This window comes from Chiroxiphia lanceolata, chromosome 3 (assembly GCF_009829145.1).
Source record: "Chiroxiphia lanceolata isolate bChiLan1 chromosome 3, bChiLan1.pri, whole genome shotgun sequence".
In the NCBI taxonomy this organism is placed as follows: Eukaryota; Metazoa; Chordata; class Aves; order Passeriformes; family Pipridae; genus Chiroxiphia; species Chiroxiphia lanceolata.
Window position 1 is genome coordinate 18,314,638 of NC_045639.1, and position 24,032 is coordinate 18,338,669.

At 37.9% G+C, this 24,032-nt stretch overlaps 1 protein-coding gene across 3 annotated transcripts in view; it reads right to left on the bottom strand.

Moving 5' to 3' along the window:
• Positions 1–235: 235 nt before the first annotated feature.
• Positions 236–24,032, bottom strand: part of DISP1 (dispatched RND transporter family member 1) — a 91,423-nt gene continuing 67,626 nt past the window's right edge. For all 3 annotated transcript variants that reach the window (XM_032681374.1, XM_032681375.1, XM_032681372.1), the window contains 6 exons: positions 17,406–17,435; positions 13,239–13,362; positions 11,822–11,949; positions 11,285–11,382; positions 9,113–9,210; positions 236–4,051 (listed from right to left, as the gene is read on the bottom strand). In XM_032681374.1, coding sequence (XP_032537265.1) covers positions 407–4,051; positions 9,113–9,210; positions 11,285–11,382; positions 11,822–11,949; positions 13,239–13,362; positions 17,406–17,435 — 4,123 coding nt within the window. In that variant the 3' untranslated portion in view covers positions 236–406. The remainder of the gene's footprint in view (positions 4,052–9,112; positions 9,211–11,284; positions 11,383–11,821; positions 11,950–13,238; positions 13,363–17,405; positions 17,436–24,032) is intronic.

A 24,032-nucleotide genomic window follows, 5' to 3' on the forward strand; every position in this document is an offset into this window, starting at 1 on the left:
AAGGCAGCAGTAGAATAAAGGTAAGTAATGTACTCAGGAAATGTGGCCATCTCAGTCTGACCCGTATATTATCAATCTCACAAGCCCTCACAAGAAAGGGATTTTCTTCGCAACGCTTTGTTTCTTGAGATGGTTTATAAGGAGAAATCAAATCCTAATCCCTTGGAAAAAAAACTAAATGAAGCATAATCCATCTTATGAGTTACGGCAAAAAAACATTCTGGACAACATCAGGTTTTACTACATGTCATGGCTTTATGAAATGTATAAATGTTACTGTTCTATAAAATACATTTTTCATTCCAAAAGGCAAATTATAATTCATATTTATTCAGGATTTTCCTTTTTTAGTGTTTTAAACTTAACTTTTAGAAGAAAGACACAGGATTGCCAAATTAAAGGTTTATTATAGTGTTTTTATTAACAAACTTTCATTGGAAAGTTCTGGGCGCATTAACATAGGAGGCACATTGGCTTCGATGTTTGGCATTTGACAGTCAACAGAATTGCACTTCACTGCGATAGCCTTGCTACAACAGTGTGAACTTTCACGGCAACCCTCGTGGTGAGCCTCTCTCACTGACCTACTCAGCAGGTGCTTTTTATCGTTTTGGTCAGCCTTCAAAACCTGCTCATTCTGCAAAGAATGCTGATCTACCTTGCTCTCAGCTTTCTTTTTCTGCTTGGACAGAGAGGCTTTCTTGCTTTCAACCCCATTCGCTTCTGTACCACCCTTTTCATCACACCTGTCTGTCTGCTGACACAATCCCTTTTGGTTATTTGAGATGCTGTTCTCACATTCAGAGCAACGTACTATTAGAGGTCCTGCGTTTCGGCAGAGAAACTGTGAGGAGCTCATCACCTTTGGAACAGTTCTTACATTTTCCTCTGGGTTTTGATGAGCGTGTGTATCTGTCCTGTTTATTCTTTGATGTGCCTGAAACTGTTGCATGGACTGGAGGAAAAAATTTTTAGGCAGAGAGTTCTGCGTCATCGTTCTTTTGAGCCTTCCTTGAAGGCAACTGCAGTGGAGGACATGCTGGACTGGATGTACATAACCTTCAGCAGCTTGCTGTAAAGCATTTATAGGAGCTACAGAACTCTGGATCTGTACAGTTCCCGGAGAAGGAGAACACTGGTAACAGAAAGTGTCACTTAACTGCTGACATGAGTGTGGACTCCACTTCACTGTCACTTGCTTATATGCATCAGGACAGCTGCACTGCCTGTTTTGAGAGAAAACTGGGCATATGGTGTGTTGGTCAATAGAAGTCTGTAGCACAGCTGAACCAGCAACATTTTTTATGCTTTTACTCACTTCACTATTATAGGCTGGATGCATTGGCACACACATGTTTTGGGGCCTGCTGCTGAAGAGCTCTGAGCAGATATGAGTTTCTTCATACGTCACCTTCTCTGCAGGGTTGCAGATACCGGTTTGTGATGCCAGGGGCTCAAGCTCATAGTGCTCATGCTCCATTTCTGGTTTTTGACTTCTGGAGTCCAGCTGATACTTGCTAACAGGATGCGATTTATTGTGACCTCTGCCTCCTTGGCCTCCTGAAAAGGTCTGAGAGAAGGCATTACACCGCAATTTTTTAGGTAGTGGGATCTGGCCACAAGTGCCCTGGGGTCCAAGGCATCGGCACATGCACTGAAAGAAGAATGTTGCAAAAGCCCAGCTAATGCACATTATAAGCATCATAAAAGTGCCAAGCTGCGTGTACGCCAACACTGTTGAGGGCATCATCATTGCTCCAGCTACAAATGTAGTCAAGGCAGCCATTGCAATAGCAGAACCCATACGGCTTAGAGAAAAAATGACTTTTCCCTCTCGGTCAGGGTCAGGGGCTAAGCGATAAGCCACTCCATAATGAACAGCAAAGTCTACTGATAAGCCAACGGCCACTGAAATTGTGACAGATTCTAACACATTTAGCTCCCATCCCAGAAGAACCAGAGAACCTACAGTGACGAAAATAGTTCCGGCTATTGAAACTATTGCATAGAGGCTTATGATTATATTCCAAGTTGTAAGAAGCATTACACTAAATGCAACAGCAACTGAAAGACCCATGGCAATCAGAGTACCATCAGAAAGACTGTCCTGAAGATCATAAAATTCAAGGTTACTCACAAACCAACCATTGCTAAGACCTTCAGGAGCAGAACTAAGCTCATTTGAAATCCATGAGTCCACCTCTTTGTAGAACTGATGCATTTTCTCATAAGCCAGGGTGAAGAGGTAGGTGCTTTGGAACTCCAACACCACGGCCCTGATGGTGTCATTAAGGTCAAAGCGAGGCCCTGGGGTTTTGCTATCTAAATGGTACCCTGTGCTTCTTTCTAGCTCCATTATAGCTCTCTTGATACATAATTCAAAAACTTCTTGTTTGTATGGAAAGCTCCAGTGGCTGCAGCAGGGGTAAAGAGATGGCTCATCGCAGTCTTGATTTTCCATCCACTGCTTAAATGTTTCAATGAAGCAGCTTGTGAAGTCTTGTTCTTCAGTCTGATAAAAAAAGGTTTGGTTTCTTAACTTCTGACAGAAACGTAAAATCCAGACCTGTGAAGCTGGGCTAGCAATATTAAAACTGGTATCTAGCTGCAGCTTTCCTTTGCTTTTAGGGTTTAAAGGGTCACCATTATCCTCAGGTGTCACACCCCAGATTACTGTAATGGGCATGTGGAGCTCCTCTCCATGGTGGACACGTTCAAACATAAAAAGTTTTTTGTATTCTGCATCGTATCGCTCAAATGGGTGGGAAGACCTAAATACCTGAAACTCAGAGAGTTCCAGCGACGGCAGTTTCATCTTTGGATTTACACACACAATATATGCTCCACCAATTGTTAAGGCAAGGAACCAGAAAAGCCAAATATATCGAAATTTGATAACAATGCATGGCAAAACTTTTTCAAAAAATATCCTGGATGCTTCTGAAACTGCAAAAATAATCTTGTGGAACATTTGGCACAACACTGTCCAGCAGTTTTTGTTGTTGTATACCCTCTGCTGAGGTTTCTTAAAGCAACTGAAAATATTGAGAAGGTATCGTTCATGTAATACAACTACAGCAGGCAGCCATGTAACCATCAAAACATAATTCACCAAAATGGCAGTGCCAGCATAAACACCAAAACACCTGATTGCTGTGATATTGCTGACGTAATTCGCATAGAAGGCAGCAGCGGTTGTAAAACTCGTGACAAACATGGAAAGAGCAGCGTGCTGCAAAGTGATGCTCACTGTCTCAGAGGTTCCAGCATGAGGTTTATCAAACTTCGTGTAGTTCCAAACGTCACATAAGACAAAAGCATCATCTGCTCCAATCCCAACAAGGATAATTAATGCCGTGAGATTCATGAATGGAAAGAACTCAAAATTAAATACTACCCGATAGAGAAAATAAGAAATAATCAAGGAACTAATTATTGCAAACATAGTCATCAGCGTGATAAACATGGACTTCGTGTACACACACATAACTAACAGAACAATTACAATGGCTATGGCAGGATACACAGTATCCATCAACAGGTAATCTTGAAACAACCTATGTTTTATTCCAAACTCAATCCCTGTGACGGTTGTTACCCCATCAGAAGCGTTCCAGTTCTCAAAGTTATCTAGGTAAATACTCATCATGCTTTCCCCTTTCTCAGTCGGGGAGAAGAGCATGCTGTATTTTAAAGCTGGTAAGACATAGTCAGCTGTCTTTGGGCTTAGAAAATCCTTGTCCACTAGGTAGTGAAGGATCTGGTAAACAGCATTGTACTTGGTACATTTGCGAGGTACGTTTGTACACTTGAGTTGGTCCTTCCTTTTGGCATTCATATCCCAGCAGTCCGGCCCCAGGGTTCCATTGTAGTAGTATTTGGCACATGTGCGAAGCAGCTTTAGGGTGTGAGAGACGTCCCGTTCTACAATTTTTTGGCACGATGACCTGTTGTTCAGAATAGCAATATAGTTGCCCAGTGTCCAGCTGGGACAGCATGAAGCAGCAGTGGCTCTCTGGCAAAGGTCACCAAACTGGGAATGGGATCTGATCTGTATAAAGACAGGCAGGGCAAACAGTCCAGTTTAAAGTAACAGTCCAAATTATTAGAAACGTTCACCCACAAAAAACCTCCAAACAAACAAAAAACCCAACTCCTTCTTCTCCCCCAAAACCCCCACAAAACCAACTGAAAACTACGAAAATTCAGTTTGCGGTCCTTCTGTGTTAACATTTTAAATTCTTATTTCCACACACATTGTTTTTGATATGTATCCTCTTACATGCAGCAGACTAAACCAGCAGTAACTCGTCACAGTGGCATAGAATTGACACAAGCATTAAGAGTATTGTATTTCTATTGTCTGAAGATGCGCTGAGGTATTTTGTTTCTTTCCAGACTGAGGACAGTTAATTCTCTTCTGTTATCTCATGCTATATTCCTGAAAATAACCAATCAGCCATAAATCAGTGAAGTTTCATTCTGATTGGAATCATATCCTGAAGTTCCTAGGAGACTTACCATCCAGAAAGAAAGGATGTGACAGACGACTTCCATCACCTGACCTCTCCTCTACAACCCTGACTTTATGACTCTCTTTTAGCTCTTGTGCTGCTGACAGACACTGTCCCCGACCTGCTCAGCCTGCCACCCAGGCAATGAACGTCCCTAAGTCCTGCAGGATTTCCAAAGCACAAGATAGTTTCACTGTCATAAAGCACCCCAAAATAAGCCCTGATGCACAGAGACAACAGTCATGCCTCTGTATGCTGCACCCGTGGTGGGACGAAGTCCAAAGAGTTGACTCAGGAGTGGTGTGGAGGAAGCTGCAGCAGCAGCAGCAGCAAGGCCAGAGAAGTCATGGGGACAAGCAGACACCAGTGGCAAGTGTAGAGAGGGGAAAGCTGGGACATGGGAGAGGACTGCTGTTGTCAACTCAATCAACTGCCCAAAGGTCAGGAACTCCTAACAGAGCTTTACAGAGACGATAGCAATTTTAACATCTCCGTTAAGGACTCTCCTGAACTGAACGAGTCTTAATCCATTAAGGGCATATTCTTCTTCTGCTTCAAGAATATTCCAGACTTAGCTGAAGTCAGTAAAAGCATGATTTAGCTAAATCAGCGTAAGGCACTTCTATGCAAAACTGAATCAATAAAACAGAAGTGAAACTCTTAAGTAGCAAGGTTAGAAAAAGGAAATTTTCTCAAGTTGAAAAAACTCAATCTTGGTAGGGCACAAGGAACATAAATGTTAAAAAAAAGAACTTGCAGCCTGTTATATGTGACAAAGTAGAATTAGTCCTTATATAGCCTAATATGTATATAGACGTATGCAGAAGTTCAGCCTTCATCAAGTTACACAGAATTAGTTACACATATTAGTACAATCACGTTAATACAGACATGTGCTTCAGTTTACAGGATTGGGCCCTGAAACCATTATCTATGTATGCCTTAAATTTAGGTGAACTGAAGTAAACCACAGTCTCTTTTTTTTTTCCTTCTTTTTTCTTCTGCAAAATTGTGCAGGTTTATTATTAGCAATCCTTCATAATGCATGCAAAATGCACTTGGGGATTCTCACGGCAGTTATAAAAGCTTTAATATGGACTAAATTTTGTCAACCAGTTTCTGAACAATAACAAACTGGCATTCTCAAAAAACAGGATAATTCACATTTGATTGTTTCCAGATAAAAACACTCACACATGCAAACTCAGGAAAAACTGAACAACCTACTAAATAAAAGGAAGCACTGGAATAGCATATCTGTGTTTTTCATGGCACATCTCCAGGTTAGTCCTATGAGGATATAATAGGCAAATTGGGAGGAAAGGTTTGTATTGTCTTCTCTACGTATTCAAGTTCAAGATGGGACAATGAGGTATATATACTGTTCTTCAACACTCGCTGCAGGCCATAAACATCCACTGCTGAAGTAACTGCTGCCAAAGATAAAGTAACATGAGCCGGCAGTTGGAAATTAGAAATTAAAATACAAAATTTAGCTCCTGATAGCTCATTAAAATACTACGTAAAATGCTAATAGGTTGTAGCATTGAGCTTTGTTGGTGATCCAAAAGAACTGAAAAGGCTGTTTTGCTGTTGCCAGGCCTGGTCTGCCACTGGCAACTTTTTAATTTATTTTGGAACAAGTAAGGAAACCAAGCAGTGCAACCTGCACACATGCTGCATCTGTGGGCAGATCTGCCCAAATGGATCTCTGCAGTAACAGACATTCACAAATACAGTTTTGGGGAAGCAGTCTGAAGAGATAACACACAGTCTTTGAAGTTTATAAAATAACAGTTTATGGTTTATAGGGAAAACATTCTGCAATTAACAGGTGAAAAAGAAAAAAGGCTCTTCTTATTCAACTAGTAAAAAGTTAGAGCACCTCCTGTAACTATTTTGTATATAGAGTTTCCATAAAGATTATAAGACTACCATATGCTGAGCAGCTGCAGGATGGAGCCCCTAAGTGTCAGTAAAACATATAGTCAAAATAGTTACAAGCAGATGGGAATACAATTAACATATAAGGATATACTGTTAGTTCCATGCTAAAGCTTGGTGCTGAAATCCTGCTTATCATCAGAAAAATATACAAATTCTAAGGTTTCAATTTGCAGAAAATAGTGTCTGATTTTCCCATCTTTGGGCAGAGAAAGCTCTGCCACTTATTTCAACAGAATTGTGGCACTAGGCAAGCTTGAATTCAACAGCAAAAATAACTACAGCCACAAGAGAGTTCATAAGACCAGAAGGCCACTGGAGTCATAGATTTCTTCCGATCACTGCAGTGCAAGTCAGCATCCTCCCTAGGGACTGGCTGCTACCAGAACTCAGCATTCACAAGTGGGGCATAGCACAGCACTTTGTGAGTTCTAAGAAGCGTTAAAAGTCCTTGGAAACTGTTAAAAAGTGTTTAAATAATTTAAAAATGTTATTTGTAAGTAACAAGCATTTAAAAAAGAAATTATGGAAAAAGCCTCAGCCCTTTCTGAGCCCTGAATATCTAATTTTTATTATAAATTTACATACATAGACCAACAACGATTGCAAAACCTAACCATGTCACTCTGTTTTGTAAACTAACTAGCTAAAAATCAATGTTGCTATCGTGAGGCCCTGTTATTCTGCTCAGCTTTGGTATTCAATTACTATATTCTGAAGTAAATTACGAGTAAATTACAAATAAAGATCCACAGAAACATTATTTGCAACAATTTCCTCTATAAATATCTACACAACTGTGGATGTAGATGAAATAGCCAATATTTAATTTTCTGAAGTGTTCTTATTTCAAAGGAAGAGCTGGTTTTATGGATATAAGATGTGTGGTGCTTTCTTTTTGAAGTAAAGTAGTTTCATCCTTCCCTCAGAAAGCAAAGCAGTGTTTGAAATAATACATTATTATCAAAGTGTGCATACAGGGAAGAACAAAAGAAAAATTCCTCAAGAGTAATGCAATCATTACAGAGATTATTCTTCAGATGTAATTAACTGTCTTCTGTTAAATAGAATTATTATGGTTTTTTAATTCAGACTGCATTGCTTTGCAATGACCTACAGTACCTGGGATTTACCTGCATTAGCTGCCTATGTTACTAAACTTCAACAGTTTAGTGTCTCGTCTCTAACACTCAATTTTTACCTTTGTAAATTACTCCACTGAATCTCCTGACTGAACTGGCAGTATGATTACTCCCTAATTCAGTTCATGCAAAACTGAGCTGGGTTAGTTTAAATACTGTACTTTGCTCTCACCTGGCTCATTCTGATCAAAAGAGATACAGGACAAGCACATGAGCCATCCTGTCAGTGCAATAATCTTTGATGGGGAAGTAAGGAACACTTCATGAGGACATGAGGACAAAAACGACTTCCACCAAGTGAGGCCAATCAGGACAAAATGCCTGTCAGCAGAGTGCAAGGGAGATTCATTACACAATGTTTCACTACAGCTCAACATTTTAACAAAGCAAACGGCAGCTGTTGTAGGGAAAATACTTGGAAATTTGCTAAATTAACACAGTTGTCTAAAAGGCAATGATAAACAAATTTAATAATGAAAACATCCTCATTAAATAAATGTGGTATAATATGAATTTATTTAAGATTTTTTTGTTCTGAAGGAGGAAAAAATGGAAATAAATAGATCAATATTAACAGAAGAAAACCATATTGCTTTATTTCCACGCAAATTCACCAATGCAAAAGTTCATGGCTACTCAGCCGTTCAAAGGAGTTCACTCCAGCAAGTGACAAGCTTATATTTTACAAATGTACTATCTGGATGCTTATTTTATTTTAGCCTTTGTCAGTTGACTTCCTTCAGTCAAAACCGGACACTGATTTCAATCAGAGTGCTAAATTACTTTGTAACACATGTAAAAGAAGCTGGCTGTACAATAGCCTCTGAACCTGGCTATTCCAAGGGTTATTTTGACTATGCAGGGTACCGAGTACAAGGAAAGTCAAGTAAAAATACACGGGGCCAGACAGACAATGACAAAATGTCGTCTTTCACTTCCTCAGTTCTGAAGAGAAAACTAATATTTCTCTGTATGCATCATTATCCACATCTAATTAAGAGGGCTATATTTCTAGCTACTGTATCTATGTTCTGTTGATGTCCACATGATCTCCATTCTAAACTAAGAAAAAAAAAAATTAAGTGACCCCACTGGGAGTCAGAGAAAACTGCATATGCTATGAGGATGCAGCTAGTTTACCTGAAGGTGAAAAGCAAGGAAAATTAATTTTTTGCTGGGAAACAAGAACAAAACTCCATGGAATTATATTCTATGAGGAAACACATAGTGAATGTCAAGACAGTCCATTCTGCAAAAAAACTCCTGAAGCAACCCTCTTCTACCCCATTCTGGATGTTATTAGCAGCAAAACCAAAGAAATCCCCCTATGTACTCTGATTTACAAACTGAAAACTGTTTTTTAACTTTGCCTGCATGCTGACTGACTGCTTGACAGGATGGGAACAACGTGAAGTCCTCTCATATGCTGGATGGCAACGGGCAGCAAAACAAAATTTCAAATAAATGCTCCATATCTGCAAGTTAAACAAATTAAATGCCATATTTACTTACCCTCAAGTTATCGACATTGCACATTGACTTAATTGCATTCAAATTCCATAAATTCTCTCCTTCTGTTGATGTAAACACCACTCGTGAATAGCGATCACCTGAAATTACAAGGGGGGGGGGTTATTGATTGTTTGGGTGTGCCTGGTATCAAAGGCTGAGGTAAAACCCCACTGTTCAAATGACACAGATGAAATCTTTATCAGGGCATGGGAATTCACCTTCTTTTCAAGATGAGCTATTTATCAGTAAGACTCGCTCCACATGAAAGTTTCTATTTCCTTAAAGTGCTTATAGTAAATATGGCATCTTCAATACTATATACCACTTAGAAGCTCTACAGACTTCTATTCAAGCAAACTATCTTCTAAAATATGACAAACAAATAAAAATCAAAAGATCTAATCAGCAAACTATGAAATTCTTGGCACAGCATAATGGCAGTACGCTGATAATAGTAATCAAAGGCTGATTTAGTAAGTCATTTGGGAATATAAATAATAATTATAAAGCTGTTTCTACAAGAATGTTTTTGCTTTAGAAGCAAATGACTGGAGTGGAAATTGTTGCGATATCCTTGAGGCCATTTTTAAGAATTCCACAGTTTAGACACACAGAGCTTAAATTACAAATTAAATCTCATTTATCAGAAGACAGCTTTTAGGAAGGGAAATAATTACTTAGTGGCAGTGAGATCTGAATGCATAGCTCACGAGGGAAACAGATACAAACAGAAATATATGGTACTGCATAACACAATATGGTACTTTGGGTTAAAAAACATTATCACATTAATTAAAATATTCCAAAAAACCAAAAGGCTGAATTTTTCCCACTGCTGTGAATCTGCAGAATTTTTGCCTTCCACAAGATTGTAATGAAAAGACTCGGGGGTTGTGCTTTATGATGTCAGACCATGCTTTAGGATCAAGGGAACTGAAATCTGCAGATCCTGGAGCAGACAAAGAAAGATACCAGGAATGACAAAAATGGGTCAAGAGGAAATCAACTGTTTTCTTTACATAATGGACTGGCAAATTTTCCCATAGAAGCACAATTCCTTCATGACTGCCACAACTGAGACTACACAGAAACAGCAGTGGAAAGAATGAGACTGAGACTGTGCAGAAACAGCAGGCAGGATAAGAGGAGTCAATTCTCCTTCAAGTTGCAGTTAATGTTCAGCAGAGTTTCGAGTACATTTCCTCTTCCTTACTCATGATATGCTCAGTCTAATTCGGTTCTGCTCACATGAGCAGAAATGATGACCTTGCTCACAGCCTCTCACTTAAATACAAGACCATACTGTAACTGAAAAAAAAAAAAAAAAATCTGTTCTTCACCCCAGTTTTCACTGGTCATCCCTCTCTTAGATCAAGTAATATAAACAAATCATTTCACAATTACGTTTTTGTGCTCTGTTATCAGTCCTCACATATGGAAGTTGCTGCAAAAGAGCTCAAGTCGTTATATGAACAAAGGCAAGATCTACATCTGCTAATGCACGCTCTCTGCCAGAACAGGACTTATCAAAGTTCTGCAGTATGCCCTGTAAAAGGTCAATAGATTTCTTTGTCTTTTTTTGTCCTCTAGTTTGACTTGGTTAGCTTCATAAGCCCCCAGTGTTTTAAGGTGGGGATTTTTTATCTTTGTTTCTTTTAGGGTTTTTTTTGGTGTGCATTTTTTTTCCCTAAACAAACCCCTAAATTCTCCACAAGATGACCAGTGGATGTCTTTTCAGATATACAGAGGAAAAGTATTCTGATTTACGTTTTTTAGAACTAAGCTAATGGCGCAGATAGAACACAACTTCTTCCCTAAAGTGAATTAAGCTCTACCTCTATAGTCACACACAAAGCTTTTACAATGATCAGCATCACCAAGAACACTGCTTTTACAATGATCAGCATCACCAAGAACAAATAAAATTCTTTACAGGAAATGGAAACACTTAAAGGAAGCACTTTCAGTAAATACAGTTGCTTCCGAGGAAGAACCAGTAGAACATTTCAGCCCAATTTTCTCAAGAGTTCCACACACAGAAAGAAAGTGCTCACTGTGCATATATGCTAAGCAAAAAATATTTTCCTACATGGCATACAATGCATAGAAGAGTTCAGAAAACATTCAACTGACAGAAGTTTTTAACATTCCTTACATAATTTCTTCACTTACTTGGAATATCACAGAAAAAGGTATCTTTGTGGAAGTTCCAGTCTGCTTGCCTCTTCTCTCTTTCATAGTGATCATCCGACCATCTGTCATCTTGATGACTAAACCAGAATAAATAGTTTTACCTTAACTTAGCAAAGAAATTGTTAAAAGAAGGAGCATCCAAACACGTCACACACTTCAACAGCTCTTATATATGATAAAACATATTTTTACTAATGTGCCTTTGATATACAAAAACTGAAACATTAATTTAATTTTTTCTTTAAATTAAGAGACTTCGAAGGAAATTACATTGAGTCTAGTTCTGAAAACATCCATAACTCTAAGAGAAAACTAAAATTAAACACCTTTTAAGAGTTTGCAATGGGAAATATCTAGCCTGATTTGAAAGGCCTTGAGAATTGTAGATGATCAGACTCAATATTTATTGAAATCAGTGGAAGCACGTATATTAACTTCTGAGGGTACCAGTGCAAGCACTACGTACAAACAAAAAACACTAGTAAAATAAATTACATTTAAAATATAAATTCCTACCTTTTAGCTTGCTCATCTGCATATTTGAAAGGATAGTTTGCAAGTGTTGCTTTGTACCCTGTGTTTTTCACCATATTGTTCCATGTGACCAACCTCTGTCCTATGGCTGTCCCTCTTGGTTCAAAACCCTAAGAGGAGAAAAATCACAAAATTCCATTAATAGTTTTCATTCTTTAGCTCAAACGGGAAAGCGGAAACACGATCAAAGTGATGGATAGTTTTCATTATGAAGCATAATTACTCCAGGCATCTACTTCTAAAGGTAAAATGCTTTATGACAGGTCAGACAAAATAATGACTGACTGTATAGAGTGGCGAGGGATTAAGAATTCTCGCACGTACTACTTCTCTGCCCAAGAAGAGATGATTTAGTCTACCAAATGTTCAACACTTAGTTTTCAGAGTAAGGGCATTCTACAAAGTCCTCTTCATTATCTCAATTATCACTCTTCATCGATTAAATATGATTAAAAAACTCTAAAGTATATCTGCTCTATTCCTCCAAGAGTAAGTCAAATCTTTACCTAATTTTAAAAGTGACATTGAAACAATTTTAACAACTTGACTGTTTTCAAGAAATATCCATTACATATGGATATGTACAGATATACATACTATCCTATAAATAACAATAACTTATAGGAACAGTATATTTTTATTTGAAGTTAATAATTAAATGCAATATTTTCAATAAAAAGTCCTGAAAGTTACTCCTGGGTAAGACAGTTCAGGAAAAGTAAGAAATGAGCTCAGTATTTAATAGAATCTGATAAAAATTACATTTAGTTTTCCAATATGGATATCATTTCATCCCCAGAAGGCCACTGGAAAGCCCTTTCCTTAAATACTGGCCCTCACTCTTTGAAACCTGATTTAGAATGTATGGTCTGCGTTGTACTGTGCATGCAGTTGTACTGGGATGCATTTACACTATCAATCTACAGCAGTTCTGCTAAAGGACACATGACCTTTCAATACCAAAATGCAGAGAGAATTTTAACTAGTGGATAACACTCTCTGATGGCCACTACTGCTTTGTGTCACCATTTGCTGTTCCAATGTCAAGATTTCATACTTTTTTCTTTTTTAATTAGAGGAATTGCAAGGCTCTTTAACAACTAATTTTTTTCGTGGATTCATTAGACAGAAATTGCTTCTGCAAGCTCACTACCAATTGACTCTCTCTGTAAATTGTTTCCCAAACACATTCATAGTACAGGGAACTTTTTCAGGCATACTAAGGCTCAGTTTTTCTCTCTGGGCAGATCTTTTTCAGGCATACTAAGGCTCAGTTTTTCTCTCTGGGCAGATCTCAATCCAAGAGGAATCTACCAATCGCTGTACTTGCATTTGCTGTTTCCTGGTGTCACTGAAAAAATGGCAAACGGAAAATACTTATTGATTAATATTTACTTACGAGCAGTGGATCAGAGAAATCTGGAAGATCTGGAACTAATATTCCAACCAGGGCACACACCACAATTAACACGGTGCACATGCCCAGGACCACCACAGGCCAGTCTGCGATTAGTGCGGCATAGCTACGGGAGAGGGGCAGAGAGAGATGTTACAGAAATGAAAGTTATACACAAAATTAATCCACACTTCTCCAAAGAGCTGTGTTGAAACACTGACCTGTGTTCTATGTTACTCTTACAGGAAATTAAGCTGGCTACCACTAATGGACAAAAGCCATTAGGAAACACTTTTCCCACACATTTGTTCGGGTTTTATTTCCTTTTTTTTTAAAGTAAGAACCCCCCTCCACCTTTCTATCAAATCTCCCTAAAACTTTCTATTCTTATATAGAAAGCTTTTCATATCAGACTATTAATTTTTCCCCTCAGGATTCTGACAAAAATGCAGGCTTTATCTTAGATCTTCTTCATCCTGCTACAAAGATGATTAACTGTGGACCAAAATAGATATTTCTGTTGTTTAGTACATGTTCAGCATTTAAAACTGCCATAGCAATAATTCACATAAAAGACTTTTACACAAAAAAAAGCAAAAAAAAAAAGTGAATTGAAAACTGTTGCTTAAGATTAAATACAATTTTTTTTATATAAATACTTTTTCCTTAACTTTATGTTTGGCATGGATATTATCCATGATTGGGGATCACTAAAACGACACACTTTGTTAAAAATCTAATGATAGAAAGACATCACTGTTTCTTTTTTGAAAACTTAAACATTTTAAAGAAAAAAAAAATCAAAGAGAAAAAAAAATCACTTTTAAAGTACAACCCAAAAGAAAACATTTCCCCTATTTTTACGACAGTCAATAAAAAAAATACTCAAGCCCTATATACTAATGATCCATGAAATCTCTTGTAAATTCAAAGACGTGAGGGAGCAGCAACACAATACATAAACTAATCAGCATTAACTATCTACTCTTCTACCATAACATACATCCTTCCATTTTAACACCTAGTTCATTCTAAATTTTAAGAATGCAAGAATTTTTATATGCAAACCTAACTTTCACTAATTTTGTAAAATATTTTTATTTTTGTTAAATTCACAGAAGTGTCAGAAATCAACTGAAACCCAGAAATCTTAATTTCTAAATAATTTTTCTTACAGTAAAGACTTGAATTCATAGAGTTTATGTTTCAAAAACAACATTGTCTAAAGTAAAGAGAGTACAGGAAGTCCCATAAAGGTTAAAAGACATTAGAAAAATAATTATAGGCTATGAATCATTCTATATGGATGGTCTCTGTACACACTAAATATTGACCAAGAAGATCAACACTCTTACTTCCTCCTCAGCTTACAAGCAGTACAACATGAAAGTGTATAGCTTTACTTGTCCTTTAGTTATTTCTACTGTCTTAAAAGATCATGGTTCTTTTTCAGTTTTAAGAGCAACTTATTAGCTAATCACAGTACAATTACCAGCTCTACAGAATTTTTCTGTCCTGCTGCTAAGAGGGAGGGAATGGCCATCTCTTCACTCCAGCAATGTTTTCCCAGCATTCTAACTGTAAAATCCACAGTAGTGAGGAATTTTATGGCTGACTTTCCATAGCATGTGGAAATAGGCACATATAGGGGTCTAAGAGCAGCTTTAAGAAGAAAGGAAGTCCAAAGCACTGGGTGTATCTCAATTTCCTATTAGGCAAAAATGAAATAATTCTTACATTCTCACTCAAGAGGTTAATTAGTAAAGGCTTGAAAAGCAATCTGAAGTTTAAGTTTTTATTAAAGTGAATCACAATGGGGCAGCTTTCCAAATGAGCAATTGTACAAAGTAGAAGTGAAGGGAAGTAAATGACCTAAGAGAGTTTTCCTATTTATAGGACTAAATGTTTTCATAAACACCAAGCTAGACTGACTAGCTATTACAGACATTTGCTCTGCAGTCATAAAAGTCATACCCAAAAGATTTATTTTCCTATTTGTCACTAGTGCCAGATTTACCACTTTGACATGTTGTCTCTACACTTCTACTCTCAGCTGAGCAGCTCTTAATTTGGTTAAATTCTTTCAGTCACTAGCTGTAAAAGAAACTATGTCCTAGGTAAAGTGTTTAACGTGATAATAAGCCACAAACTGGAAACAGTAAGTGCTTGTTTACACCTGCAAATTTGTCCTATTTCTTGCATCACAAACTGAAATTCAGATGAGCAAAGCTGACCTGAACTGACAGAAAGGATTAGCCACACTAAATTTTACCTGTCTGAGCATTGTTTGGTGCTGCTGAGGGCTCTGGTTCCAACCAAGATGCCTCTAACCAGCCTCAACCCCAACCCACTGTACGTGGCTGAACAGATGGCAGTTATTTTTCACCCATTAAAGAGCCATAAAACGAGCTTAATTACTTTTTCTTCTCTCCATGGAAAGTAAGCCACTGCCCTGGTTCTGCGTAAATGACCACTCGCCTGTGAAAATGCCCAAGTCAAGAGGAAAATGCTTACATCAATTCCTCCATCGAGGAATCACATTCAGAAAGGATATCCTTAGTGCTAAGCACATCCTTTAGTACTTTTCTAAATCAAGATAACACCTACCGCTTTTTGATGCCTAATTAAAACTATTTTTTCGTTGTGTAATGACCTAGACATGTAGCCACACTGATACTTTATCCTCTTTTTTTTTCCCCTCCAAACTATTCAAGCACTGAATGATAAATTCTCTTAAGTTTGACACTGACTGAAAAATCATTCTTTATGCTATTTTCCCCCTGCTTTCAGTCTAGTTGTTAGAATGATACTACAACTTTTAGCTAGCTATTTATCATTAAAATGCATGTAGCTTTCATTAATTTATTTCCTCCTGATGTTTTTCACACACTTAAAAAAGGTTTGGTTTAGTTTTGGTTTTTTTCTTAATGTTTTAATTAACTCAAAATGCTTAGGAGATACAGTAATTCAAGTTGTATTTATCTCAGCTATTTAGCACCACTAAAAGCACCACTGGTTTCAAGCAATTTGCCCTAGGGTGATCCAAGACCTCAGATAGTTTCTTGAGAAGGAGAAGGCACAAAAGATATTGTTTAGTTTTCCTTCCCATTTTAAGCTACAGCATAATGCGTGGCTAATGCTAAACTTTTCAAATCAGCACCTGTATGCAGATGTACTCAACTTAAGCCACTACCCACCCTCATATAGAGACAGAAATGTACCTTATAAAGTGTCTGTATTGTAAAATGGTCATTAGAGCAACAGATATTTGTGTGACTGAATTTATAGCAACACACAGATTTATGTAACCCCAAACAGGTACTTAACAAACAGCCCTGTTCTTTACTGAAGGCAAATCTTAGATGGATTATGTTTTTAATACATTTTCACTTGAGATGGTTTCCTGTTGCCATTGCTGTTGCATTGACAGCTTTAGACACATAGCTCTGTTATTTTCTATGACCCTGCCATTCTTCAGAGCATATACAATCCAAACCTAGTGCTCCTGACTGCATGGGGCTTCTGGTTTTAGAAGCAGAAAAAACTATTATGATGAAATTTTCTGAACTTGCTGTCAGGTTGATTTATCACTATTGATGATACAGCCAAGCCACTTCTCAGAGTAGCCCTTAATCAAAAAAGTACCGAGGCATGGAGTTTTCATGCTCGTGTACATACACACAAAGAGAATGGTACAGATTGGAATAAAAATGCCATTAAATAGATGAAAACAAGAAGCACTGAAATCTGCACAGGTTTTTAAATTCTGGTCCAGTATTAATGAAGAGACTGCTTGTCTCTCTATAAATAGAGCACCCGAGTTTGGCCACCTTCTGCATTCTATCCCCTTCCTGCTCCTCCAGAATTCACAGATGTGTTACAATTAGGGAAGTTAAAGAACTTGTCCCTGTCTCTTTCTTCCACTGTTTATTTAGGACCCACTGTAGATCAATTCTCCTAAAAGTTGTTTGACCTTGCTGATGCTATCTGCCTCCACAATCTCCCATGGCAGTTTCAGAAATTCACTACCCACTGCATAAAGAAGAACCTTTTTCTTTTAAAATCCGTTTTAATTTGATTGTTTACTATTTTCTTTGAATATTCCTTATTCTTGCATTGTGTGGAGAATAACATTCTGTAAACCTCACGTGTGACAGCACTGGACCTTACCTTTTTGGTAACTTGAATGGTCTGGCTGGCCTAGAAGGAGGAAAAAAGAGAGTAATTGAAAATATATGAAATATGCATGCACCTACCAATTCGTTTAATTCTTCCCATACATGGATAAGCAAATAAATGCTAAATATCAGATATTTTGGAACATGAATTATTTTGAAAGGCCCACAATCATATTCAATTGAGTCTTTGCAAACAAGTAATTCAGAGAATAATTACTGCTACAGACAGCTGGGTTTTCAAAAGTGGAATTTTATGCAGCTGATTTTTGGCATTACTATTCCAGAGGCTTTTCCAGTTTTCAACAAGAGACCAAATAAAGTAACATGGTAAAAATTCAGTACCATTGAAAATCGTGACAAAGTTTGCACACGATGGGAACAGACAACCACAACACCCTGCTCTGACTTTGCAATCCACAAACTTTCTTAACTGACCTTTGTAATTCCATTATGAAAAATTATTTTGGCCATAAATTCTGTTTTGCCATAATACAGGAAACAGAATGACAAAGAGTACCTCTCTAAAATAATTTTTATACATGTTTTTCTTATTTCTTAAAAATCTAACATTATTTTGATGAGGAGATAGCAAACCCAAGTAAAAATTATTCTTATCTAGCAGTTCAGTGAGGACTTCATTTTGTTAGCTATTGGATTAGTAAGTGTCACATATATTTCACTTAAAATAAAAAACTTCCATGAAGAATTTGCAAGTCCTTTCAAGAACTTCCTGCAATGTACAACCACTCCAAAGATGTAACGATACCATGCCTTCAGTTAAGTTATGGACTTGTCTCACCACCAAAGACATATTTAATATTACTCCTTTAAAAAAATACAGAAAGCAATGAATAAAGAAACAGTTACTAGCATAAAACAGATCACTTAGTAATTTTACACTGAGGTTGCCAAAAGCACAGATTTGTATGCTTTCACACCACCAGAATAACAGTTCAAACCTCAGGCTCCTCAGAGATTTTCAGAAAAGCTTAATTTAGCACACAGAAAACAAATTTGCTGTCCTTCGAAGCACAAGATTCAACACATTGGGTTGAAATCCTCAACCAAGAGAACCAAAACACTCTGGTATAATCATCTCAAGGTAGATGCAACTATGCCCACACCAGGTGTGAGGACTGCTCACACTGTATCTGTCTCTAACTCTGAGCAACTGTAAGGTAAAGGTGAAATAATCCACAGAAATCTGAACCTGTGAAACACAATGCTGTTACACCAAACAAAAAGTACAATCCAATGCAAACCAGCTCTTTATGCAGCAACAGGCCACTTCAGATACAGATTCAAAGCACTGCTAAATAACAGGATAGCAAAAGTGTGATGGAAATGCAATTGAGAGCCGTTGTACGAAATAAGAATTCTATAAAAGCAAATCTCTATCAGCTGTAATTCACTGTTGTTTGGAAATGCTCCAACCCTATGCAGCTGTTAACTGGGACATGCCTGTAGGTACTGCACAGTAGTAAGAGTTGCTCCTTGGAGCCATGTGAAAGCTGGAGAAAAGCAGGAGAAAAGCAGAATAACCCATCTGCAGTTGCAGTAACTCGAAGATTAGGGAAAGATATAGACAAAGATCCTCTGTTAAATCCAGTCACAAAAGTGCAGATTAAATTTATGAAGTGTCACCAACCCTCAGACAGCCAGTTCAAGATGCACAAATCTGACCCAATTTGTCACTTGATGCCAAAAACTTCTGGTACCACTACAAGAACAACAGACTCAGCAGCAGCCAAAATGTACAGAAACCCAAACAAACAGAGTTCCGAAACGGCTTTGCAACAGTAAGTTGCCTGAGCCTGAAAAGAAGTTGTGGCAGGTTCAAGGGACTGTTTGCCATCTGAACTACAGCCTCAACCACAAAACCAACTTTTCTCAACTAAGGCTAGACTGGACCGTAAGAAACTAGGTACTGAAGTCAGAACTCACTAAACTTGAATCTGACGTTATCAGTAACAGGATGTTTTATGAAGACAAAAGCTTGAACAGACAAGCCCTTTCATGCAGTAATTCAGCACCAATGCAGAGCACAAACTGAATGTGTACCCCTACATCTCCATGGAAAAGGGGGTAAAGCTACAGAGTTGGCTATAACAGATTTTTGTAACTGCAGCACAGACTCTTGGGTTTACAGATGAGAGAGAAATATGAACAGACATATTTACCGTCGTTCAAACATGAATTTCTAGATTTTATTTGCAAAGATCTGAATTTCCAAATATGCTCAGTCACTTTTGACAGTGAGTCCTGTTTTCATCTGTGTCATAATGGGCCCTGCCATGAGCAACAACATCAGACAACAATGTGGCACATGCAACAACCACCCAAGGACAACAGCTAGTACAAGCTTTGAAATTATGCTGACTTGTATAAAGGTTTCTATGACAATTCAAGGCTTTGCTCAGACAGCAAGGTACAGAATCACATCTGAGGTCCCCAAAAAGCTGGCAAGACAAAGTTATTGGAAAGGATCAACATGTAACTGATAACACTCCAGGGATGATGCTGACACCTTCTCAATGTATCTTGTATATTCACTCTATACAGCCCTCCCAGCCCTTTCTGTACGCAAATTCTCAGTGGATAGACATGATTTAAATCTCTCTTTTCAAGCTTTACCCTGTCTTTCAAATACATCTCTGTACCTGAGATTTGGCAAAACAGATTTTCTAAACAGAATGTAAAATTTGTTTTAGACAGAACTTTCAAAAAATAACTTTGCCTAATTTGGTTTACACAAAAGGAGTAAAAATACCAACACAACCACTCCTTATCCTCCCCCTTTCCCATCAAAACCAAACTACATTCCCCTCTGTTTCCTCCACCTGCAAAATATATTCAGTGTTGAACAAATGATGATGATTAAGTTCTTCAAAGTTAGGGAGGGTTAAAGGTCACACCTGCTATCAAACTGTTTTGTTTCGAAAAGCATGCATTGAAAAAACCTGTGTACACCCGGGTGAATTCCAGCAGTGTAACCAATTCCTTGCAGCTGTTGTGATGACTCTATTATACTGGTCGATAGGAAAAGTTATCCCTGAAAACCATGCCCCAAAAATTCTTTAGTTATGCTCTAAAATACAGAAATGCATGGCAAAACCAGATCTTTCCCACTTAATTAATGCTGCCGTATCTAATTTCTGAAGTATTATACTTTCATTGAGCCAGTTCAAATAACACCACTAACCTCCAAAAGCAAGTGCAGACAAAACCCAATTCTCATTGGTTTTCATGAGAAAGAAATGTTGAATTCCATTATTTTGCTGGGACAAAAGCCAAGTTGATCTGTGTATTAAATTACCTCTGAACCCAGTTCTCACAAGCCTGACAGCAGAAAGTGACAATCACAGTTGTTTGTGACCAGACCAGCACGACCAAGTTATTGACACAAACTGCAGTCACTGATTAAAACCTAATACACTGTGCACTGAGGGGGGCAAAGGGAAAGGGGAAGAAAGGGACAGGCTCTATTCTACCACCATTTACTGTGACTGTCAGCCCCTGCCCAACAGATGCTTTGCTTCATCCTGTTCTTTCCCAATAGCAAGTTTTGTCTGAGCATCATACAATTAAGAAATACAGGAAGAAAAGATACACACATTGGTTAAAACCCCCAGGTGTTTCTCAATACGAAATGTATTTTGGTTGACCAGCATCCTTCTGTACAACACGTTGAAAAGGACCAGTGCTGTCTTTAAAAAGGGTTGCTGTAATATAAGCAAGTTTACTGTAGGAAATAACAGAGTATCGGGGGGATGGATCAGGGCACTGGTTTGGACTGGACTGCTACAGCTCTAATATTCACCTTTTCAGACTAATTAGCACTTAGCCTCTGTGTTTCTACCAGTATTTTGAACAGTGAGGTAATAGCAAACATTTGTACCTTTGTGTACATACCAAATTGAATAGGGTCAGTTCACACATATAAAAAATATCATTGCCTTACATATTTTTCAATCTGAGAAAGATGATGACTAGTGCTACAGCTTCCTACAGGGGATCACACTGTGCCACAGGGCAATATCCTGATTTCAGGTTCCCAATGAAGCCAATGTCTCCTTTTGGTTACAGCACTGAATCAGTTTTCACATGGAAGTTAATAGATTGGTAAGGGTGTATCAGAGAGGGGAGTTTGGTCTTAATTTCAAGAATCAGAATGGAAAATTGTGGAAATCCTATGTGTTATTAAATCTAGTTCTATAACTTTCATGTCACCTGGACATTACATGGCACAGAGCAATGTTTCATGAACATGTTCCTCAACACTGGACTGTTAAAAATGAATTTAACATTATGGATGATTTACTGCATTTGCAGTGTGCTTCATTAATCTAATGCATTCCAGGGAAATACAAGACTGAACACATCAGAGGACAATAAAAGTATCTAGACATTCCAAGACACTCTTTTGCAGTTTCTTCACAAACTTCAGTTGTGAAACAGGTATCAATTTAAGTAACCCCTTTGCCTCACACCACAAGGAATCAAGGCCTCCTGCTTCCTTAGCGGGTGCAAGAAACCCTGCAGAAGGGTTTCTATTCATTTCCATGAATAGAAAATTAGGAAAACAGGCATATTTTGAAGAGAGTTTTCTAGCTGTTGTGGAGCAACCATGATTTTTATAAAGTGTTAGCAGCTATCAATAACCTAACAGGTTGAAAGAGATATTAATATGATTTTGAAAAGGAACATTGCTGCTTACATTGATAGTACCTTTTTTTTTTTTTAAGAGTCAGTTAAAAGGCATCAACACATTCCAAATCATATCTTCATACTAACTTATCCAAACAACACCTTCCTAAAATTCCTATTACAATTCTGGATATTGACCTGGCTAAACATTTGACTTCTGACTTATTTCATGTCACTTAGATGTAATTAATTTCTCTTTCACAGTGGGTAGATGTAGAGACTAGAACTCAGATAGAGAATTTTTCCTCATTTTTCCCTGGAGGAACAACAAGACACTTAGACTTTAAGATGAAATTAATGCCTGTGGGGTTACCACCCTGACATGGGGCAGCACAAAGGCATGGCCTGGGATTGTTGTGCCCTCTTTTAAGGTGTGAGGAAACAACTAACAGCATCAGATAAATCTAAAACACTCAGTATGGGTGCTTCTCCTCTGTTTCATTCCTGGGAGACAGCAGCTAAGGGAAGGAGAAAGCTGCTCTCCATATATAATATATATAATATCCAGCTGACTCTGGTGCTTTGCTGCAGCTGACTCAGCTTCCAGTCCTGGTACCACCTCCCAGCTGGAACCAGCACTAATTGCACTGCCTGCCATCAAGAAGTTTATTAGGAACCCCCAGCTGGCTGGACTAGAAGCATCTCAAAAAGATACACACCTTTGCAAGGTACAAAGTCTTCTCCCATTTAATTGCAGGAACTGGTCTCTAATGGAGAAAGTACTGACTGCTGATAAATGCCATCCCTTAGCAAATCCAGCTGAGATCCATACTCAGTGTTGTTTGGATATGAACAGTGACAGCCAACCATAATTTCAGGGCTTAAACCCAGGCTCAAGGGTAGTATGGAAATGGTTCCTGACAGCAACTTGACAGATTAGGAAAAGCCCAATTTTCCAAACAATCATTCAAAGAAAACTGGTCAGGTGGCTGGTCTCCTTCGTTTCGGTGCTGAGCTGCACAGAAGTTTGAAAACAAATGTATACATTACAGCTATTTATCATAAAGGTGTCAGAGGCATGTAAAGCAATCACTGACAGTACTGCAGACACACAACAGCAGCAGAAGCAATCATGACAACTGCTCTAGCAAAACAGGGTCCAGAGTAAATGAAAATTGTAGACATTGCAGTAAATGTGCAACAGCTTCAGTTTCTGGCAATTCAGACAAACACTGAGAGTCTCACATAATCTTAATTCTACTTTCCCTCCTGTAGGTATTTCTAAGAGGAATGTATTATTCCTCTTGATACAAATAATATCACACCCATAAAAACACATAGCATATTTGTGAAACAGTGTACTCTTTAGGATGGAAACTACATCTATCTTTCTGAAGCATCTTGTATACCACAGGTGCCTAAACATACTGATACAAAAAGAAAATTGTTAAAAAGCCAATATTAGATAAACCAATTTTGCACTCTTGCTTTTCATGTAAAGATTCACTTCAGTCAAAAATGCTAAGTTGCAATAAATAGCTGTATTTACTGAAAAAAAACCCCAACCAAAAAGAAATATAAAGACTCTCCTGTCCAAGGATTATAAGGTGTTTAACCTCAATGCTTTACTTTGCCAGAGGGAAATTATTCCCTTTGTTGGTAGATCTGGTTACCAGAAGTGATAAAAGGTAGGTTTTTGTCATTATTACACTCATGGATAAGCTAAATCCCTACAGGATAGAACAAGATATGCATCATATTGTACATTCTCCATTAGAACACACAATACAAACTAAATCCCTGCAGAGGAAGAAAATCCACATGTTTTCAGATTGTCATTGACCCACGAGAACAATCCGAATTGCTCTTAAATATGAAGCTAGCTTTTCCTGCTATATCAGATATAACACCTATGTGCTTTATCATTTTAACAATCACTACAGTCACTCAGACAACAAATCCAATGGATTAA